At 41.1% G+C, this 19163-nt stretch overlaps 1 protein-coding gene across 6 annotated transcripts in view; it reads right to left on the reverse strand.

Annotated features, from left to right (window-relative positions):
* The window catches only part of LOC126259290 (FH1/FH2 domain-containing protein 3), a 690456-nt gene that overhangs the window by 626532 nt on the left and 44761 nt on the right, over positions 1 to 19163 (reverse strand). Inside the window, exon 1 of one of the 6 annotated variants that reach the window (XM_049955944.1) lies at positions 2682 to 2695. The exons of the other annotated variants lie outside the window; for them this stretch is intronic. Within the exon in view, the coding sequence (XP_049811901.1) occupies positions 2682 to 2690 (9 nt within the window). The 5' untranslated portion in view covers positions 2691 to 2695. Of the gene's footprint in view, positions 1 to 2681; positions 2696 to 19163 lie in introns of those variants that run through there. 6 annotated transcript variants of the gene reach the window in all.

Genomic DNA, 19163 nt, shown 5'->3' on the forward strand with positions numbered 1-19163 from the left:
TTGATACATACCTTCGTCAACGTTTTTAAAAGTTTATCATTAATTTTTCAGGAATCCATGTCAAACAAAACGCGTAACAAAAGAGTTTTTATAACTGAATCACGCGGTCCTGGGCATTCGGATGTTTCACACAGGTGGAAATAGTTTTCGCAGCACCAGATGCAACGTCAATAATGTATCTTTGGGAAATATGAATGTAAGTATCGATTATTGCCCTGATAATACTCAGAATTCTTCGAAGTTATCGTCTACACCTACATCTGTACTCTACAAACTGTGTAGCGCATGACGGGGGGTATTTCTCACAGTATCATGTATTACTTTACTTCCTCTTCCATTCGCAATTGGCAGGCTGGTAAAATGATTAAAAAATGGTTCAAATGGCTCTGAGCACTATGGGACCCAACATCTTAGGTCATAAGTCCCCTAGAACTTAGAACTACTTAAACCTAACTAACCTAAGGACATCACACACACCCATGCCCGAGGCAGGATTCGAACCTGCGACCGTAGCAGTCCCGCGGTTCCGGGCTGCAGCGCCAGAACCGCACGGCCACCGCGGCCGGCTAAAATGATTACTATAGTGTCTCTGTGTGCGCTGTCTAGTTTTGTTTTTCCGGTCACTACGGAAATGATAAATAGTGTTGCAGCATATTCCTAGATTACTCACGTAATGCTAGGTATTGAAATTTTCTGGCCAGACTTTAGCGGAATAGCTCTTCCAAATGTCAGCCATTTCAGGTTTTGAAACATTTTATTTTTAAATTTTATTTTATTTCGTTTCAGGCAGGGCCCATTTCACCAGATACAATTATTGCATAAAACAAGACAAACAGGACATTCGTCTGATTTCTTTACAAAATATAAACTATAATTAAAAGATAGTTTGCAGTCAACAAAGTGCATTAGTCTGGTTGCATCTTACAATAAAATTACGAAAATATAACAGAAAATACACATACATAGCGAAACGTTAAAGGCATCCTCAAATTTTAAAGTGAAATGGCAAACGCATTTGGCTACGAAGTTATTCATGGAACTAAGAGCTACTCTAAGAGAAAATAGTCATGAATTCTTAAAATAGTTTTGCACACACATAAAGGAAATAGTAGCACTGAGTGCAAAGTTATTTATGATACTTGAACAGGACATATGAGTTGCCTGTGTAAAAGTTCTTCCCTGAGTCTGTTCATATTGATTCTACATTTACTACCAATCGTCAGAGTGTTGTCGGTGATGGCTTGCATGGGTTTCGAAAAAGACGATCGTGTGAAGCCCATCTCGCGCTATTCGTCCACGAGACTCAGAGGGCCATAGACACGGGTTCACAGGTAGATGCCGTGTTTGTTGACTTCCGCAAGGCTTTCGATACAGTTCCCCACAGTCGTTTAATGAACAAAGTAAGAGCATATGGACTATCAGACCAATTGTGTGATTGGATTGAAGAGTTCCTAGATAACAGAACGCAGCATGTCATTCTCAATGGAGAGAAGTCTTCCGGAGTAAGAGTGATTTCAGGTGTGCCGCAGGGGAGTGTCGTAGGATCGTTGCTATTCACAATACATATAAATGACCTTGTGGATAACATCGTAAGTTCACTGATGTTTTTTGCGGATGATGCTGTAGTATATCGAGAGGTTGTAACAACGGAAAACTGTACTGAAATGCAGGAGGATCTCTGAATCTCAATGTAGACAAGTGTAATGTGCTGCGAATACATAGAAAGAAAGATCCTTTACCATTTAGCTACAATATAGCAGGTCAGCAACTGGGAGCAGTTAATTCCATAAATTATCTGGGAGTAGGCATTAGGAGTGATTTAAAATGGAATGATCATATAAAGTTGATCGTCGGCAAAGCAGATGCCAGACTGAGATTCATTGGAAGAATCTTAAGGAAATGTAATCCGAAAACAAAGGAAGTAGGTTACAGTACACTTGTTCGCCCACTGCTTGAATATTGCTCACCAGTGTGGGATCCGTACCAGATAGGGTTGATAGAAGAGAGAGAGAAGATCCAACGGAGAGCAGCGCGCTTCGTTACAGGGTCATTTAGCGTTACGGGGATGATAGATAAACTCCAGTGGGACTCTGCAGGAGAGACGCTCAGTAGCTCGGTACGGGCTTTTGTTAAAGTTTCGAGAACATACCTTCACCGAGGAGTCAAGCAGTATATTGCTCCCTCCTACGTATATCTCGCGAAGAGACCATGAGAATAAAATCAGAGAGATTAGAGCCCACACTGAGGCATACCGACAATCTTTCTTTCCACGAACAATACGAGACTGGAATAGAAGGGGGAACCGATAGAGGTACTCAAGGTACCCTCCGCCACACACCGTCAGGTGACTTGCGGAGTATGGATGTAGATGTAGATATTCAATTGCCTTACTCGCTGCCCCTAAGCCCGAATGTTACACTGTTAATACTCGTCGGTATTGCGCACCTGTGGGTTCAGCACTACAGGTTTAGCGTTCTCATAGGCGATCAAGCTTGAAGAAATGTATCAATATTGTGCCAGTTGCATCCTTTTCTTAGCCACAAGATTAACGAAAAGAGACTTCATTGGTGCTACGTGGTGCAACATTTTACCTTCAATTGTATTCTTTCGCACGGAAACGGCGCGATCGCAGACACGAAGACGCTAGCGACGCTTCTGCCATCTGTTGAGAGCATGCTTACCTTGATCATGCCGTCTCGGGTATGAATGACGCAATATTCACCTATAATCTGCAGAACACGACAAATAGTATGTGTGCCTCCTATCTGCGCAAAGACATCTTCATATAAAAAACTCAGATCAGAGCATTATCTTGTACATTTTGTAATCCGAACCCTAACTCTTGTAGTGTTATTTATAATTGTAACTCATTGTACTCACTTCGTTGTATTTTTTAAAAATTCATTCACCTTGGTTTACCACAGCTAAGACAATCCGTATCAAGTTTTTTTCTGGTGGTCAGGAGATAATGTAAGGTTCTCATATGTTTCCTGCTATTGTAAATAATTCACCTTTACTGTACTGGGACAGAGATAAATGAACGCACTGCGAAGATTATTGACTCTGTGTGTAGTTTTATCTGTGGTTGCCTTGCTAGACAGTCGGTTGGGCGGCGCTGGGAAATTCTGTGAGGCTTAGTAGCTGTGTTTTTCAGAGAATGAGATCTTTATTAGTGAATCTGGGAGGAGGAATCTGGAATACTTTATTATGTAGATGAAATCTCGTTTATGTTGATGGAGAATTTTAAAGTTACGCTTGTAGTTTCATTGTAATGAAAGAATTCTGTAATTGTTAGTCTTCTTATGTTACACAGTCTTTTTATCAATAATTAGATGACTTAATATCGATTTTCTTTACAGTAAAACCACCTCCATAATTCATAGTAAAGTTTGAAATAATCTGACACGCGTGCATTGCACCTTACGCCACACGCAGTAACACACTGTTTCTGACAAAAAAAGATTACATTATTTATCTTGAACTACTACATTTGCTTTCGAGAACGTCGGTACTTCACAAAAGCAGCATGCTGAGCGAGAGGTACGTCACATTTCAGGACAGATCTCCCTTTGCATTATTGTGCAAACAGTGTGTAGTCGGAATTGTCAGTTGTACTAGCAAGCAGATGATTTTTCAGTGAATAGTGTTGGTAATTTCAAACAGTCATTTTCTACCGAGAAGCGTAGTTATTTTTATTGTGGATATTCGAAGTCAAACATTGCACTTCATATCACGCAACAACCATGATGTACTTCCATACTGAGCTTTAGTCATATTGTTTTCTTTGAACACGCGATTAGTTCATTTTTGCATTTTGTTAGATTCAGTTTCTTTGTTTCAACGTTTGCATTTGATGAAGTTTATAGTTTTATTTTACGACACTGTTCAGGTGCGCAACACAGCTACCAACCAACAGCAATTGAGTACGATGTTACATGAGAGGAAAGTTTTTGAAATTAATATATTCAGTTTTCTCTCATATAGCCAATATTTCATAGAAAGTTTACAGGGAGAGGGACAACCCATTCCCATGGCAGTTGATGAAGTTGCTGTAGCTATAGCCACTTGGAGCACGTGCCTCAAGTTCTGCTGCCAGTGCTCGAGCTGTGTCAAGAGAATTCTCTCTCCTCTTTGCTCTTTGCTACAGCCTTTATCCCGAATTGTGCACAGGGTCGGCAGGGTTAAGTACGGATCTGGTATGGTTAATTTTAAGGAGTGGCCGGATGCCCTTCCTGCTGCCACCCCATACCCCACGGGACGGAATGAGTGTACCCCAGCTGTCAACGTCTAGTGTAAATCGTGAAATAGTGTGAATGTATTGCAAATGTCTGAGAGTCGTGTAACTGAGGCGGGACTTGGGGACCAGCTCGGTATTCACCTAGGAGGATGTGGAAAACCGCCCAAAAACCACATCCAGGCTGGCCAGCACACCGGCCGCCGTCGTTAATCCGCCGGGCGGATCCGATCCGGGGCTTGCGCCTACCCGAGTCCAGGAAGCAGTGCAGGTCAAGAAAATTCTCTCTCCCTTTGTTAACAATGCAAAAGATATTGCAGCGCGTTTTACACTGGTATACTTCCAAGATTTAGAATATGCGCCAAACAAAGCCCCAAAATAGTCTACAAAGCCGTGACTTTGCCCTTTGTTTTTTTGGCACTCATGGAAATGGATGACATGTGGCTGGAGAATATTCTTTGGACGGACAAGGCACATTTTACTCTGCTCGGTGCTGTGAATGCACAGAACTGTCGCTTATGATCTCGCAGGTCTGTTAGGTGTACAGTGACATCTGCACTTTATAAGGCGTGTTTCCTCCTTTGCGACACCGCAACAGTGTTCACACCACTATTTTCAAGATAGATGGGGTGACATTTCAAGTCGCTTACCAGGTGAATGATTTGCTTCTAGAAACCTTCGCTAACGACAGCATCATCTCTAGGGAATTTCAAGATGTGTGCCCTTCCAGATCCGTCGACTATAATCAATGTGACTTCTGATTGTGGGGATATCTGAAAGATCGTGTTTGTCAAGGATGTATCCGGACCCCTCCTGACCTGAGTGATAGCATACGTCGCTCTGATTCCACCGGAGATGCTGCGAGCAACTATCGACCATGCCGTATTATGGATGCAGCATGTTGCTGAGTCGGGAGACTATGCTGAACGTAACTTGTGACCGTATCCTAATAAGAGTGACAGAACCACCATTATGTAGTTGATCTTCCCGCTTCTTTTCCTGTATCCAACTACGTTTTGACTTCTTACAGCGCCATATTTTCACCTAGTGGCAGAAAGTGAAACTATTATTGCTTTCAGCATACTCCACGAGCGCACCGATTAATGAACATATCTACGACGTATATAGCCCAGACTGTAGCACTTGGAACAGCGTCGGTTTAATTGTAACCATCCCCTATTAACAGTTATGGCGTTAACTTTCAACATTATAAAAAGTTTACTTACTTTTTCCATCTGTTTTGTTTTCATTTGAGTATCCCTTACATGTGGACAGGAGAAAAAGGCCTGCCAGTCACTTAGCTATTTTGCTCACCCTCTCGTAAAGATTACATAAATGAACGGGTAAATGAAAGAAAATTAATTTGTCAGTCTATATTGCTAATGATCCTCATCAGTCATGATGTAAGTAGTGGCTTCTGGAGTTTATAATTTTGTAGATACACAGGACGTGTGCAAATGTGTCATGCGCTTGTCAGGACTCGCGCGTGGAATGTCCGTGATGGATTTCACACGCCGTTTATCACTTGTGAAGCTATGAGGCATCCGAAAAGCTAAGTTATCTTGGTTTCTTAATTACTGCTGTTTTATAATTTAAATAGCATGCAGTCAGTAGATTACAGCAGAAATCTTAACAAAGTGGTAGATAAACAGAATCTTACGATTCGGTGGTGTAAACTGGAAGGTTGCATAACTGGATTTGAGTCATAAGTTAATATTTCGCTAATAAAGTGGTAAGTGACCAGCCAGAGAAGGCCACAGTCGTACACGTGAAAATATGTGTGAGCCATAACGTATAAGAGAATTAACCAGGCACAACTAATGTGGTTGCAAACCCAATTCAGCTAACAATTGAGATATCGGATGAAGTGAAGTCGCATACTGCGAATCATGATTGGTTAAAGAAATAGAAGATACTCGCGCTTTACAAAAATAAACGGATTCCATTCGCACAATTGATTACAAGCACATGTATCGACATTTACCACAAGCAAGTATGCTGCTCATGTTGTCCAGTTTGTGTTTTTTGCTAATATTTATGCTGTCGAATTATTTTTGTAGTGAATGGATCAAATTTTAATCATGTTCCTTGTATACTGGAGAAATGACAATACCACTATCCCATTTCACCTTGGAGATGATACTTAGAGAATTTACTTGTAGGTTACTGCTTGCAATTTTATGTAAATTAGATTGCCACGTGATGGCTAACACATGTATTCCAATCAAATGTGTTTCTCCTTGCATCACGTTTCACTTGTTCAGCGACCTGAAGTTAGCTATGTACTTGTAGCCAGCCACTGTTTTCTGAGAATAGCAGCTCTGCCACAGCAGTTATGAGAAGTCGTAGAAGCCGGCAGGAGCCAAAATACTGTCATGGCGATTGTGGAATCCGGCCTGTTTACGGATGACGAGTTGAGCCGGGTCGACCATTGCCAGTACCGTCGATCCATCAAAAGGACGGGGTTACGGCGGCATCGGCTGGCCAGTTTCCACATCTTCAAGCGGCAGACCTTTTATACCGTACGTGGTTAGAAGCGGTACATTGGCACAACGATCGAGCACCTAAACATTATAAATACCCGGCGTTTCTAGCGAGAGGATTCCAGTCTGACAGCACCAACGACAAGGAGAGGGTGATAGGATTTTGCAAGCAGCCACCACGAGTTTGGGTCTTCGCCACCTCCGGTCCGACTGCAGGCACTAAGTCGACCTGTCCCCAGCTCGTGGTCGTGCGGTAGCGTTCTCGCTTCCCACGCCCGGGTTCGATTCCCGGCGGGGTCAGGGATTTTCTCTGCCTCGTGGTGACTGTGTGTTGTGTGATGTCCTTAGGTTAGTTAGGTTTAAGTAGTTCTAAGTTCTAGGGGACTGATCACCATAGATGTTCAGTCCCATAGTGCTCAGAGCCATTTGAACCATTTTTTTAAGTCGACCTACTGGACTTGGCGCCTTCACACTGATGAACTGCCTTATGCATCTACATCTACATCTACATCTACATAAATACTCCGTAAGCCACCGTACGGTGGATGGCGGAGGGTGCCTTCTACCGCTACTTGTCATTTCCTTTCCCGTTCCACTCGCAATTAGAGCGAGGGGAAAATGACTCTCTCCTCTGCATATACAGTGAAATCCCCATTGCACTCTTAATGTTACCGCCCTTGCTTTAATTTCACAGAGAGGTGTTTTGACTTTTCTCGTATCTTATGTTTGTGATTCTTATGGGCAATGTATGTTGGTGGCAGTAGAATAGTCCGGCAGTCAGCTTCAAACGCCAGTTCTCTAAATGTTCTCAATAGTGTTTCTCGAAAAGAACGCCGCCCTCCCTCCAGGGATTCCCATTTGAGTTTCCGAAGCATCTCATTAACACTTACGTGTTGTTCGAACCTACCGGTAACAAATCTAACAGCCCGCGTCTGAATTGCCTCGATGTCTTCCTTCAATCCGACCTGCTACGGATTCCAAAAGCTCGAGCAATACTCTAGAATAGGTCGCACCAGCGTCCTATGTGGGCCTTCTATGCAAGTGAACCACTCTTTCCTAAAATCCTCCCAATAAACCGAAGTCGACCATTTGCCTACTCTGCCACCGTTCTCATATGCTCAATCCATCTCATATCGTTTTGCAACGTTACGCCCGTATATTTAAGCGACGTGAATGTGTCAAGCAGGACACTAGTAATACTGTATCCGAATACTACAGATTTGATCTTACTACTCATCCGTGTTAACACATTTATCCACATTTAGGGCTAGCTGCCATTCATCATACCAAATGGAAATTTTTCTGGTCGTCTTGTATCTTCCTATAGTCACTGAACTTCGACAACCACCAAGGCATCATCAGCAAGCAACCGCAGACTGCTGCCCATCATGTCGAACGCTTTCTCCAGGACGACAAATCCTATGAACATGCCTTGATTTATCTTCAGTCTCGCTTCCAATGTCAACCGCAACGACAGAACCGCCTTTCTGGTGCCTTTACTTTCACTAAAGCCAAACTGATCCTCATCGAACAGATCTTCAATTTGCTTCTCCATTCTTCTGTGTATTATTCTTGTTAGAAACTTGCATGCATGAGTTGTTAAGCTGATTATGCGACAATTCTTGCGCTTGTCGGCTCTTGCGTTCTTCGGAATGTGTGAATGATATTTTTCTGAAAGTCTGATGGTATACCTCCATCTCCATTATGATACATTCTAGCACCAATGTAAATAGTCGGTTCGATGTACTTCCCCAATGATTTTAGAATTCTAATGGAATGTTATCTATCCCTTCTGCGTTATTTGATCTTCAGTTTTCCAAAGCTCTTCTAAATTTTGGTTATAATAATGGATTCCCTTCTTTCCCCTTGTCTCATGTTTTTTTTTCTTCTCTACTTCATCAGATAAGACCCTCCCTCATAGAGGCCTTCATTGTAGTCTTTCCATCTATCCGCTCTCTCCTCTTGCCCTTGCTTTAATTTCACAGGAAGTTGTTTTGACTTTTCTGTGCGCTGAGGCAGTCCTTCCGACAATCATTTCTTTTTCGATTTGTTCGCATTTTTCATTCAGCCATTTCGTCTTAGCTTCCCTGCACTTATTTATTTCTGTATTCCTGAATTTCCCTGAACATTTTTGTACTTCCTTCTTTCGTCGATCAACTGATGTATTTCTTCTGTTATTCATGGTTTCTTCGCGTTTACCTTCCCAGTACCTATGGTTTTCTTTCCAACTTTTCTGATTGCCCTTTTTAGAGATGTCCATTCCTCTTCAACTTAACTGCCTTCTGAGCTATTCACTATCGCAGTGTCTATAACCTCAGAGTACTTCAAGCATATCTCTTCATTCCTTAGTACTTCCGTATCCCATTTCCTCACGCAGTTTTTCTACCTGACTTGTCACTTTAGCTTCAGTCTACTCTTCATCATTATTAAATTGTGATATGAGTCTATATCTGTTCCTGGGTTCGTTTTACAATCCAGCATCTAATTTCGGTATCTCTCTGATCATGATGTAATCTAACCAGAGATGTGGATGTCGTATGACTAGGGCCTCCCGTCGGGTAGACCGTTCGCCGGCAGCAAGTCTTTCGATTTGACGCCACTTCGGCGACTTGCTCGTCGATGGGGATGAAATGATGATGATTAGGACAACACAGCACCCAGTCCCTGAGCAGAGAAAATCTCCGACCCAGCCGGGAATCGAACCCGGGCCCTTAGGATCGACATTCTGTCGCGCTGACCACTCAGCTACCGGGGGCGGACGTAATCTAACTGAAATCAGTGAGTTGTCGGACTTGCATTTTTTGTGAGTAATGTACTGCAATTCTTGTATCGTAACTCTACTGCTCGAATTCTATAGGGATTCCATTCTATATAAGACAATTTTTTTCTACTATATTATTGCGTAACATCAGATTTTATGTTTTAGCTCATTTATATGTAGACTATCATTAATCAGACCTAGGCGGTGAAATGTGGGAGAAGCAAGTTGAAAAATGTATCAACTTGCTCATCTGTGTCGTTTACTTGGTACATCTCTCCCTTCTTTTCAGTCTCAAATACTATTAATTTCTGTTTTCGCATGTTAAACTCGTGGGTGGCAAGCAACTGACTTCCTAACGCCAAGTTCGAATGTCGTATTTTGGCACTCATGATTGCACAGGTATCGGGTGAAATAAATTGATTGAGGGATTGATATGCAAATAGAACCTCACTGGCTGCAAAAAAATAGTGAAATATACAAATACAAAATGAGGATTACATGAAAACATTTACGTTTCTTATTATTACACTCTACTGCATTTTAAAACTTTCAGAACGATTTTTGTGACTGTAAGGTGTTACGATAAAAAATTCTTCATTCTGATTTCAAATCCATTTTTTTATCACTGCAGAATTTTGTACAGAAAGTCATTACAACTTTTAACTAAAATTACATGCTTTTCTAATAGGGAATTTTTTAATTGCACTGAAAATGAATAACTTATTTTGTAACCTTGTATAGAACACTACGTACACAATACATTAAAGTGCACAGTGGTATATGTTCACTAAAAATGCTAACATTTGTTACTAAAACACAAAAAATGCATGACAATTTGATTTTACTTCTCTGATTTCACTGCATGAAGTTCGTTCTGACACTGGGCGAAATAAGTATTGAGCCAAAAAAATTCCCATTATTTAAAAGTACATCTTTCAGGCTAGGTTTTCAGGAGTCTGTAAACAACGTCCACTGTCTTTGATCTTAAGTGATGTTAAAGAAATCCAGTAAACCCTCAATATCACACCAGAATCCATATGGTCTTCTTTTTTAAGGAATTTTACTAATTAAGTTTCTCTGTTTCTGTACCACAAGAGTGATGCTTCGTGTAGTAGAAGATGTTTTGGTTTCAATCTTGACCCAAGCAATTCGGCTGCATCTGTTTACAGATCCAAGTCACGAGGTAATTCGTTTCGACTAAATAATTCTTGTGGAGAATCTCCTTCCTGCTTGTAACCATCACCATCGTCGCATTCGCTTTCAGAGCTGCTCTCCTGCAGAAAATCTTCAAGAATGATAGGTAGAGTTGGAATAGGAAGAGATTCTCTGTGCGTAACTGACCTTAAGGCGAAAGATACGTCTTTCTTACTTTTTGCGTTATTACCTTCAACGTTAACCGAAAAAAAGTAACAGTCATATACATGACTTTGCGGCTCCCTCCAAACCACGAAAATTGCAAAAGGCATCGCATTCCTATTCCCATTTCTCCACAGTCTGACGCTCAACATATGATGGCATACCTTGTGCAGTGCCCAGCTTTTGTCTTGATCATAAGCCTTATATCGAGATATGTGTAAGAGACATTTTTCACAAAATTATTAGTGTCCTATCTTTGCTTAACAATTACATGGCTACAACAAAATAAGAGAATACGTCTTTTGTTCAATCACTTAGGGGAGCTCATTTCTAAGAAACGGTAAAACAATATTTCACAGCGCAAATATAACCTCACACCACTATAGTATGTCAACGATGAACTCAAGTTTCCCACATAACAGCCAGGTGGGTGAGACAAGTGTGGCCAAATACTCCACCTCACTAAAATAAAATTTTCCTTATTAGTGATAAAAGTTCTCTATGTGGAACTTAGGTTGGATCGAAAAATGAACAAACGTGTCCGCCTCGACCGTACGACTAAATGGAGATATTCTTTTCAAACAGAGCCGTCTATAGCTGCAGTACCTAAAGTGCGAGTAACTGCAGGTGAAGACGCAACTGCTTTGGCGTATGGACTGCTGTTAGGAAGAGGAACTACGCAGCAATAACATGTATGTACCGTCGCAGAGGTACAGTATTTTTACAAATGAAACGAACTCATTTTTCATTTCAACCTAAGTTTCATACAGAGAAATTTCTGAGAATGTACATTTGGAGCTCGGTATTGCATGGTAGTGAAATACGGACTTTGGGAAAACCGGAACGGCAGAGAATAGAAGCATTTGAGGTGTGGTTCTAAAGAACAATATTGAAGAAGTTTCAACAATATTGAAGTTTAGGTGGAGTGATGAGGTAAGGAATAAAGAGGTTCTCCATGAAATCGTTGAGGAAAAGAGTATGTGGAAGACACTTACAAGAAGACTGGACAGGATGATAGGTCATTTGTTATCTCCCCTCCTTTTCTTCAAAAATTTAGCAAGGAGACAGAAACTTGACAAAATTTTAAAATTTGCTCACATTCGTTTCATCACGCACTAAACAGGAGCGCAAATCCTCTTACATATAAATCTTTTTAATCGTTTCGCATAGTTACAACATGATACGCAATACTTACATAGTAAAGTCTGAAAGCCAAAAGACTGTCTGTCGTTCTGCCGGGTAAAGCAGCCATGCGACATCGGGTGGTGGTCTACAGAACAGTATTCATTGGCTTCGGTCAACTGAAGTGTGCGATAGAAAGTTTGTTTCTGATGAGAGCACTTCATTGACCACGGCTTGTTACTTATTACTTCCAGTCCCTAACTCCTCTAATCGCAAATGCCTTGTTTCCACAACAGTGCAGAATTGAGGAAAAGGGATTTTATACTGTCACAAGTTGTTCGGTACGGGTGTTCTGTTAGTTCGCTCCTTTCTGAATTTCCATAAACCTTGCAGTATTCTTAATTTTTATCAGGAGAACGAGGGAATCTCAGATAATATTTAAAGCACTTGAATAAATTAACCCTTTAAGTGACAATTTTTTCCCAGTTAACCATGAAATACTTCTCAGTGTGTACTCCGTGGGAATAGTAACGAATAAAACTGATCATTTATTATTTAACGCTATGTCAGCCATGAGGCATGGGATCGTAAATATTCATACAAATAACGCAGGAGAAAAATCTGTACATGGTAAACAATAGTACTTCCAGTGGTCTACAGATGTATCACTGTCACTTAAAGTGTTTATACAGCAGCATTTGATCAGGTAGGAAAAGTTATCGACTATGTACGATCTCATGCTTTAAGGATCACATATAAGTGTTTTATTCCATGGGTAATAGAATTATGAAGAAACTTTCGGGAAAGACGGACTCATTTGCCCTTGCTTTGTACCATGAATGTAAACGAATATTAACCTACGATATTCCATTTAAACGTCGTAAAAATGCGGCTTAAAATGTATCTCGGTGTCCTACATTTCCTGTATATCTTCGAACCTAAAAATACTCAAATTTCCTTCAGTAACTGTAGTGGTAACCCTCTCGTTTGCAGACAGTGACGTTACTGTAGTACACATCTACTGATAAGTGGCTGATCTCCAACCAGGACGGTACTACGTACATAGAGCAGTGTAAATGTCTGCAGATTCAAAGTGAAAGGTTATTAACGATAAGTGAATGAATTCTGCTGCTTTGGAAGAAACGCAACGCGCGACGAAAGAAGGAAAGAGGACATACAACGCAGATAAACGGAGGCAAAGAGGGCATTTCGTTGCCAAAAGGAGTGTACTGGTATCATAGCCCTTAAGTCGAGAAAGAAATTTCTGAGAATGTTCTTTTGGACCACAGCATCGATTAGAATTTAAACATTGTCCCTGTGAAAGCTGGCAGAAAGAGAACAGGAGCTTCTGAAATACGGTATTGCAGAATCATCATCATCATCATTTAAGACTGATTATGCCTTTCAGCGTTCAGTCTGGAGCATAGTCCCCCTTATAAAATTCCTCCATGATCCCCTATTCAGTGCTAACATTGGTGCCTCTTATGATGTTAAGCCTATTACTTCAAAATCATTCTTAACCGAATCCAGGTACCTTCTCCTTGGTCTGCCCCGACTCCTCCTACCCTCTACTGCTGAACTCATGAGTCTCTTGGGTAACCTTGCTTCTCCCATGCGTGTAACATGACCCCACCATCTAAGCCTGTTCGTCCTGACTGCTACATCTATAGAGTTCATTCCCAGTTTTTCTTTGATTTCCTCATTGTGGATACCCTCCTGCCATTGTTCCCATCTACTAGTACCTGCAATCATCCTAGCTACTTTCATATCCATAACCTCAACCTTGTTGATAAGGTAACCTGAATCCACCCAGCTTTCGCTCCCATACAACAAAGTTGGTCGAAAGATTGAACGGTGCACAGATAACTTAGTCTTGGTACTGACTTCCTTCTTGCAGAAGAAAGTAGATCGTAGCTGAGCGCTCACTGCATTAGCTTTGCTACACCTCGCTTCCAGTTCTTTCACTATGTTGCCATCCTGTGAGAATATGCATCCTAAGTACTTGAAACCGTCCACCTGTTCTAACTTTGTTCCTCCTATTTGGCACTCAATCCGTTTATATCTCTTTCCCACTGACATTACTTTCGTTTTGGAGATCCTAATCTTCATACCATAGTCCTTACATTTCTGATCTAGCTCTGAAATATAACTTTGCAAACTTTCAATCGAATCTGCCATCACAACTAAGTCATCCGCATATGCAAGACTGCTTATTTTGTGTTCACATATCTTAATCTCACCCAGCCAGTCTATTGTTTTCGACATATGATCCATAAATAATATGAACAGCAGTGGAGACAGGTTGCAGCCTTGTCTTACCCCTGAAACTACTCTGAACCATGAACTCAATTTACCGTCAACTCTAACTGCTGCCTGACTATCCATGTAAAGACCTTTAATTGCTTGCAAAAGTTTGCCTCCTATTCCATAATCTCGTAGAACAGACAATAACTTCCTCCTAGGAAACCGGTCATATGCCTTTTCTAGATCTATAAAGCACAGATACAATTCCCTGTTCCACTCATAACACTTCTCCATTATTTGCCGTAAGCTAAAGATCTGGTCCTGACAACCTCTAAGAGGCCTAAACCCACACTGATTTTCATCCAATTGGTTCTCAACTAATACTTGCACTTTCCTTTCAACAATACCTGAGAAGATTTTACCCACAACGCTGATTAAAGAGATACCTCTGTAGTTGTTACAATCTTTTCTGTTTCCATGTTTAAAGATTGGTGTGATTACTGCTTTTGTCCAGTTTGATGGAACCTGTCCCGACTCCCAGGCCAATTCAATTATCCTGTGTAGCCATTTAAGACCTGACATTCCACTATATTTGATGAGTTCCGACTTAATTTCATCCACCCCAGCTGCTTTATTGCACTGCAATCTATTGACCATTTTCTCCACTTCCTCAAATGTGATCCTATTTCCATCATCATTCCTATCCCATTGTACCTCGAAATCTGAAACATTACTGATCGTATTTTCACCCACATTGAGCAACTCTTCAAAATATTCCCTCCATCTGCCCAAGGAATCCACAGGATTCACCAGCAGTTTTCCTGACCTGTCCAAAATACTTGTCATTTCCTTCTTACCTCCCTTTCGAAGACTGCTAATTACACTCCAGAATGGTTTTCCAGCAGCTTGACCCAAAGTCTCCAACCTGTTTCCAAAGTCTTTCGAAGATTTCTTCTTGGATGCTGCAATTATCTGTTTGGCTTTGTTTCTTTCTTCAACATAACTTTCTCTGTCTACCTGAGTTCTAGTATGTAGCCATTTTTGATACGCCTTCTTTTTCCTTTTACAGGCTGCCTTGACTGTGTCATTCCACCAAGCTGTTTGCTTCATCCTACCTTTACACACTACTGTTCCAAGACATTCTTTAGCCACTTCTAGTACTGTGTCCCTGTACCTTGTCCATTCCTTTTCCAATGACTGTAATTGACTACATTCAACTAACTGGTACCTTTCTGAGATCACTGTTATGTACTTGTGCCTGATTCCCCTATCCTGAAGTTTCTCCACTCTTATCCTCCTACATATGGAACTGACCTCCTGCAGAACTAGGATGAAAATTATGTAGCGAGGTGAGATAAGTAACGAGAATTATAGAATTAACGAAAAAAGGAATATATATATATAAACCACTCATTAGAACAGTGGTTCAGAATGTTTCTGACACCGTTACCCCTGAGTGGAATCAGATATTAGCTTGTACCAACCTTCCTCCCACCCCTACCCTCCATCATCATCATCATCATCATCATCAATAAAAGCGCCTAATTAAACTTTAGAATGAAAAAGAGCTTTCTTTGAACGCTTTCATTTTGAAATTGGCGAAAGACGAGTGATATTTAGTTTTCGTAGTTGTTTTACTGTAACTCGAGCTAATGAGTCATTGAGAAAAATGGTGCTGCTTATTTCTATCTAACTTTTTTAAAATAATCATTAAGCCATTCTAACTGCGTCGTGAATGGTACCTACAAATCCTTCTCAGTAAATAAAGCTAACTCTCCATATTGAGGATAGGCATTTGTTACAAAACATGCTTCTTCGGAACCACTCGTCTCACTAGTGGCCGGCCGCTGTGACCGAGCGGTTCTAGGCGCTTCAGTCTGGAACCGCGCGACCGCAACGGTCGCAGGTTCGAATCCTGCCTCGGACATTGATGTGTGTGATGTCCTTAGGTTAGTTAGGTTTAAATAGTTCTAAGTCTAGGGAACAGATGACCTCAGATGTTAAGTCCCATAGTGCTCAGAGTCATTTGAAGCTTGCCAGTGACACAGTGACACTTGCTCCACCCACACCCTGCATCCCCATTCGGAATCAACCAAATTAAAATCTGTGTACTGTATTTGGGTCTCCTCTGTGAAAATCGCTTGGTTGCTGGAAACTTGGAACAGTTCAACCTGACAATGCTGTGTCTGACCGCTGCCAGTAATGATAATAATAATAATAATAATAATAATAATAATAATAATTATTATTATTTTTATTATTATAATGCAGTCAAGGCACTGTAGTAGTGTTGAAGCCGTTAAATAGTTACTGTTAGGTTGTGCTGTCGATTTGTTCGTTTGTTGTGGCGAAGTGAGTGATGAAACACTTCCTGGTCCATTTCGGGTGTTACCTACAGATCTGAGATATTTAAGCATATGTGATTTATATGTCTCAATTTTACTGTCATAGAGGCGTGGAAGAAAGAATGTGTGTAGTGTATGTGAGGAGGTATTATTCATACAAGCTGTAACTTCCACCACATTGTGCCATGCATTAATGATAGTACCCTATTAAAAATCAGTATGACGGTCTTACGAAATGGTGATAATACTGGCAATCTTTTAAAAACATTTAGTTTTGTGGCCGAAACAAAGTTGAGCCTTTTTATTTTTACCGCTCAGAAATTACGTTTTACCCTTCAGGGGATAATTACCCCAGGTTGGGGACCACTGCACTAGAAGAAGGAGCAGCATGCTGCGTTAAGTACGATATCCCGGTCAAAAACTTCCATGCTACCGGAGGGAGGAGTGGAGCGCAAGCATTGTAGGAGACAGTAGATATTGGAATATATACAACAAGTAATTGAGAACGTTCATTGGAGGTGTTAATCTGAGATAAAGAAATTGGCACAGGAGAGGAAGGCGTGGCGGGTCATGAAACAAGGCTGTACGCCAGTGGGTGTCAAACATTTTTGCAGAAAAACCAATACTGACATTGTGGGATGGCACCTCGGGCTGTGTATGTACCGATCTTATTATTATCTGGTGACCTACATGACTTAGTATTTTATGAGCCCTCAGTAGACTAGCTATAGTAAGTGCGCGACGAGTAACCCGACGACCCCCAATACTGACCATCAGCACCATTCGGAACACTTCGTGTCGACTGTTCTCTGTTTCAGGTTGCTACCGCCCTCAGTGATACTGTAAAGCTGGGTTCACAAACGCAACAAATGTGTCGCCAGCCAAGTGGCATACTGCAGTTGCATGTCTGAACTCGCAGTTTTTAGTGACGCAACTTAATAGACGCCACTTTTGTCATTGTACAAAAAGTTCAGCCTGGTTGTACTTTGTTGGACCGCTTTCTTTCCACTACTGGTCCCTGGTGGTAGTGTTTCGAAACACAAGCATTTTGTCGCAGTTATCGTGGACAACTGCTGCTGTACTCCATTCGATCTCAGTATGTTTTCATTTTTGTTTGAAAAAAGTGTAAACAATGGTCGACAGATACACTTTCACAGCTTCTGGAACTACAAGAACGGCAACCTATGTCTGATTTTCTGCAGCATTGTGTGTGTGTGTTTGTGTGCGTGTGTGTGCGTGCAAACAAATGGCATGCTCCAAAATCTTAAAAGATTTTTGGACGAATAAATAAATAAACTTAATACGCATAACCAAAGAAGCGAATACAATAAGATTCTAAAATCATGCAAGAGTAGCATCTCTGAAGATGACATTTACATGCCAGCTGTTGGTTAGTTTGCAACTGCAGGCAGCATTTTCGTCTCCGAGTGTTATTTCTTTTAAAAATGTGTTTGTGGTCCCTGATTTATCCCTGTGCGAAAATATTTTCGGATTCAACATTTGGGGTTTCCTCTTCCTTATATTTAACTCCTGTCACAGCTGTAATGCCTCAGCCTACACTGTATCATTAATACGGGCCCATACGATTTCGGGTGCCGCCATAGTGAAAACTGTGCAACTACGTAGAACTTGTGGTGTCCGGTGTGAACAATAACTGACTATGCAACTACGGGAAGTCACAAGCTGTGGCGCCACATTAGTTGCGTGTGTGAACCTGGCTTAATTGTCTACCGAAGTGTTTCGCTGACTGTGTGAGCGGATAAATCATCGATTAATAAAATAGCAGTAATTGTTTGTTAAATGTTTTGAATGCCATTTTTCTTCTACTCATTGTGGTTTATCATAATAGTCTTAATTTAATATCATATTCCTTGCTGCAATTACGTTCCGCATTTGGAGACGACCATCTCTGTAATGTGCATTCAAGAATCCATATTACTTCTGCGTCAAAATTTATACCATAGCAGCTGATTGGCTTGAGTCGCCCACGCCGGTGAGTTGGCAATACTGGTAGACAAACAATAAATGGTTCCTCCTCCCACAACCTCCGCAGTGGCCGCACTACTTACCCTCTGCTCCTGAGGTAAGCGATCAACTTTATTTAGCTCACGGCCGACTTCAGAAACGTCATTTACAATGAAGCACGTCCTGAAATATTATTGACTCTGTAAGTATTTTTTTTTTTTTTTTTGTTATGAGCTGGAAAACTATACCCTCAGGAAGCCTTTAACGTTGGTTGATGTACTTGGATTCAGCTGTTAGTTGCTAGTGCATATTATTACAAAACAGGTTGACCGCAGGCTGCACGAATATTTGAATCAGGTCACACTTTGACAACTGCCGTAGACAAATGCCCCCTTCCCCACCCCCTCTCCTCCCTCCAGCATAGCCTTATAGAAAAGTGCGCGTGGACTGCAGCATGATATCAGTATTTGCAAAGAAAGTTGAAAACGTGAAAATGTTGTGTTGCTTCTCAAATTATGTACCAAAAAGTCCTGTCAACGATAAAAGCTGTAACATATGGCCTAAGTTACAAGGTGTACAACTTTGTTTCCGCCGTTTTTTCCCCAACATTTGAGGCTTTAAAGAAACTAATTGGTTACACATGCATCATTAAA

The sequence above is a fragment of the Schistocerca nitens genome, chromosome 5 (genome assembly GCF_023898315.1).
Source record: "Schistocerca nitens isolate TAMUIC-IGC-003100 chromosome 5, iqSchNite1.1, whole genome shotgun sequence".
Taxonomy (NCBI): domain Eukaryota; kingdom Metazoa; phylum Arthropoda; class Insecta; order Orthoptera; family Acrididae; genus Schistocerca; species Schistocerca nitens.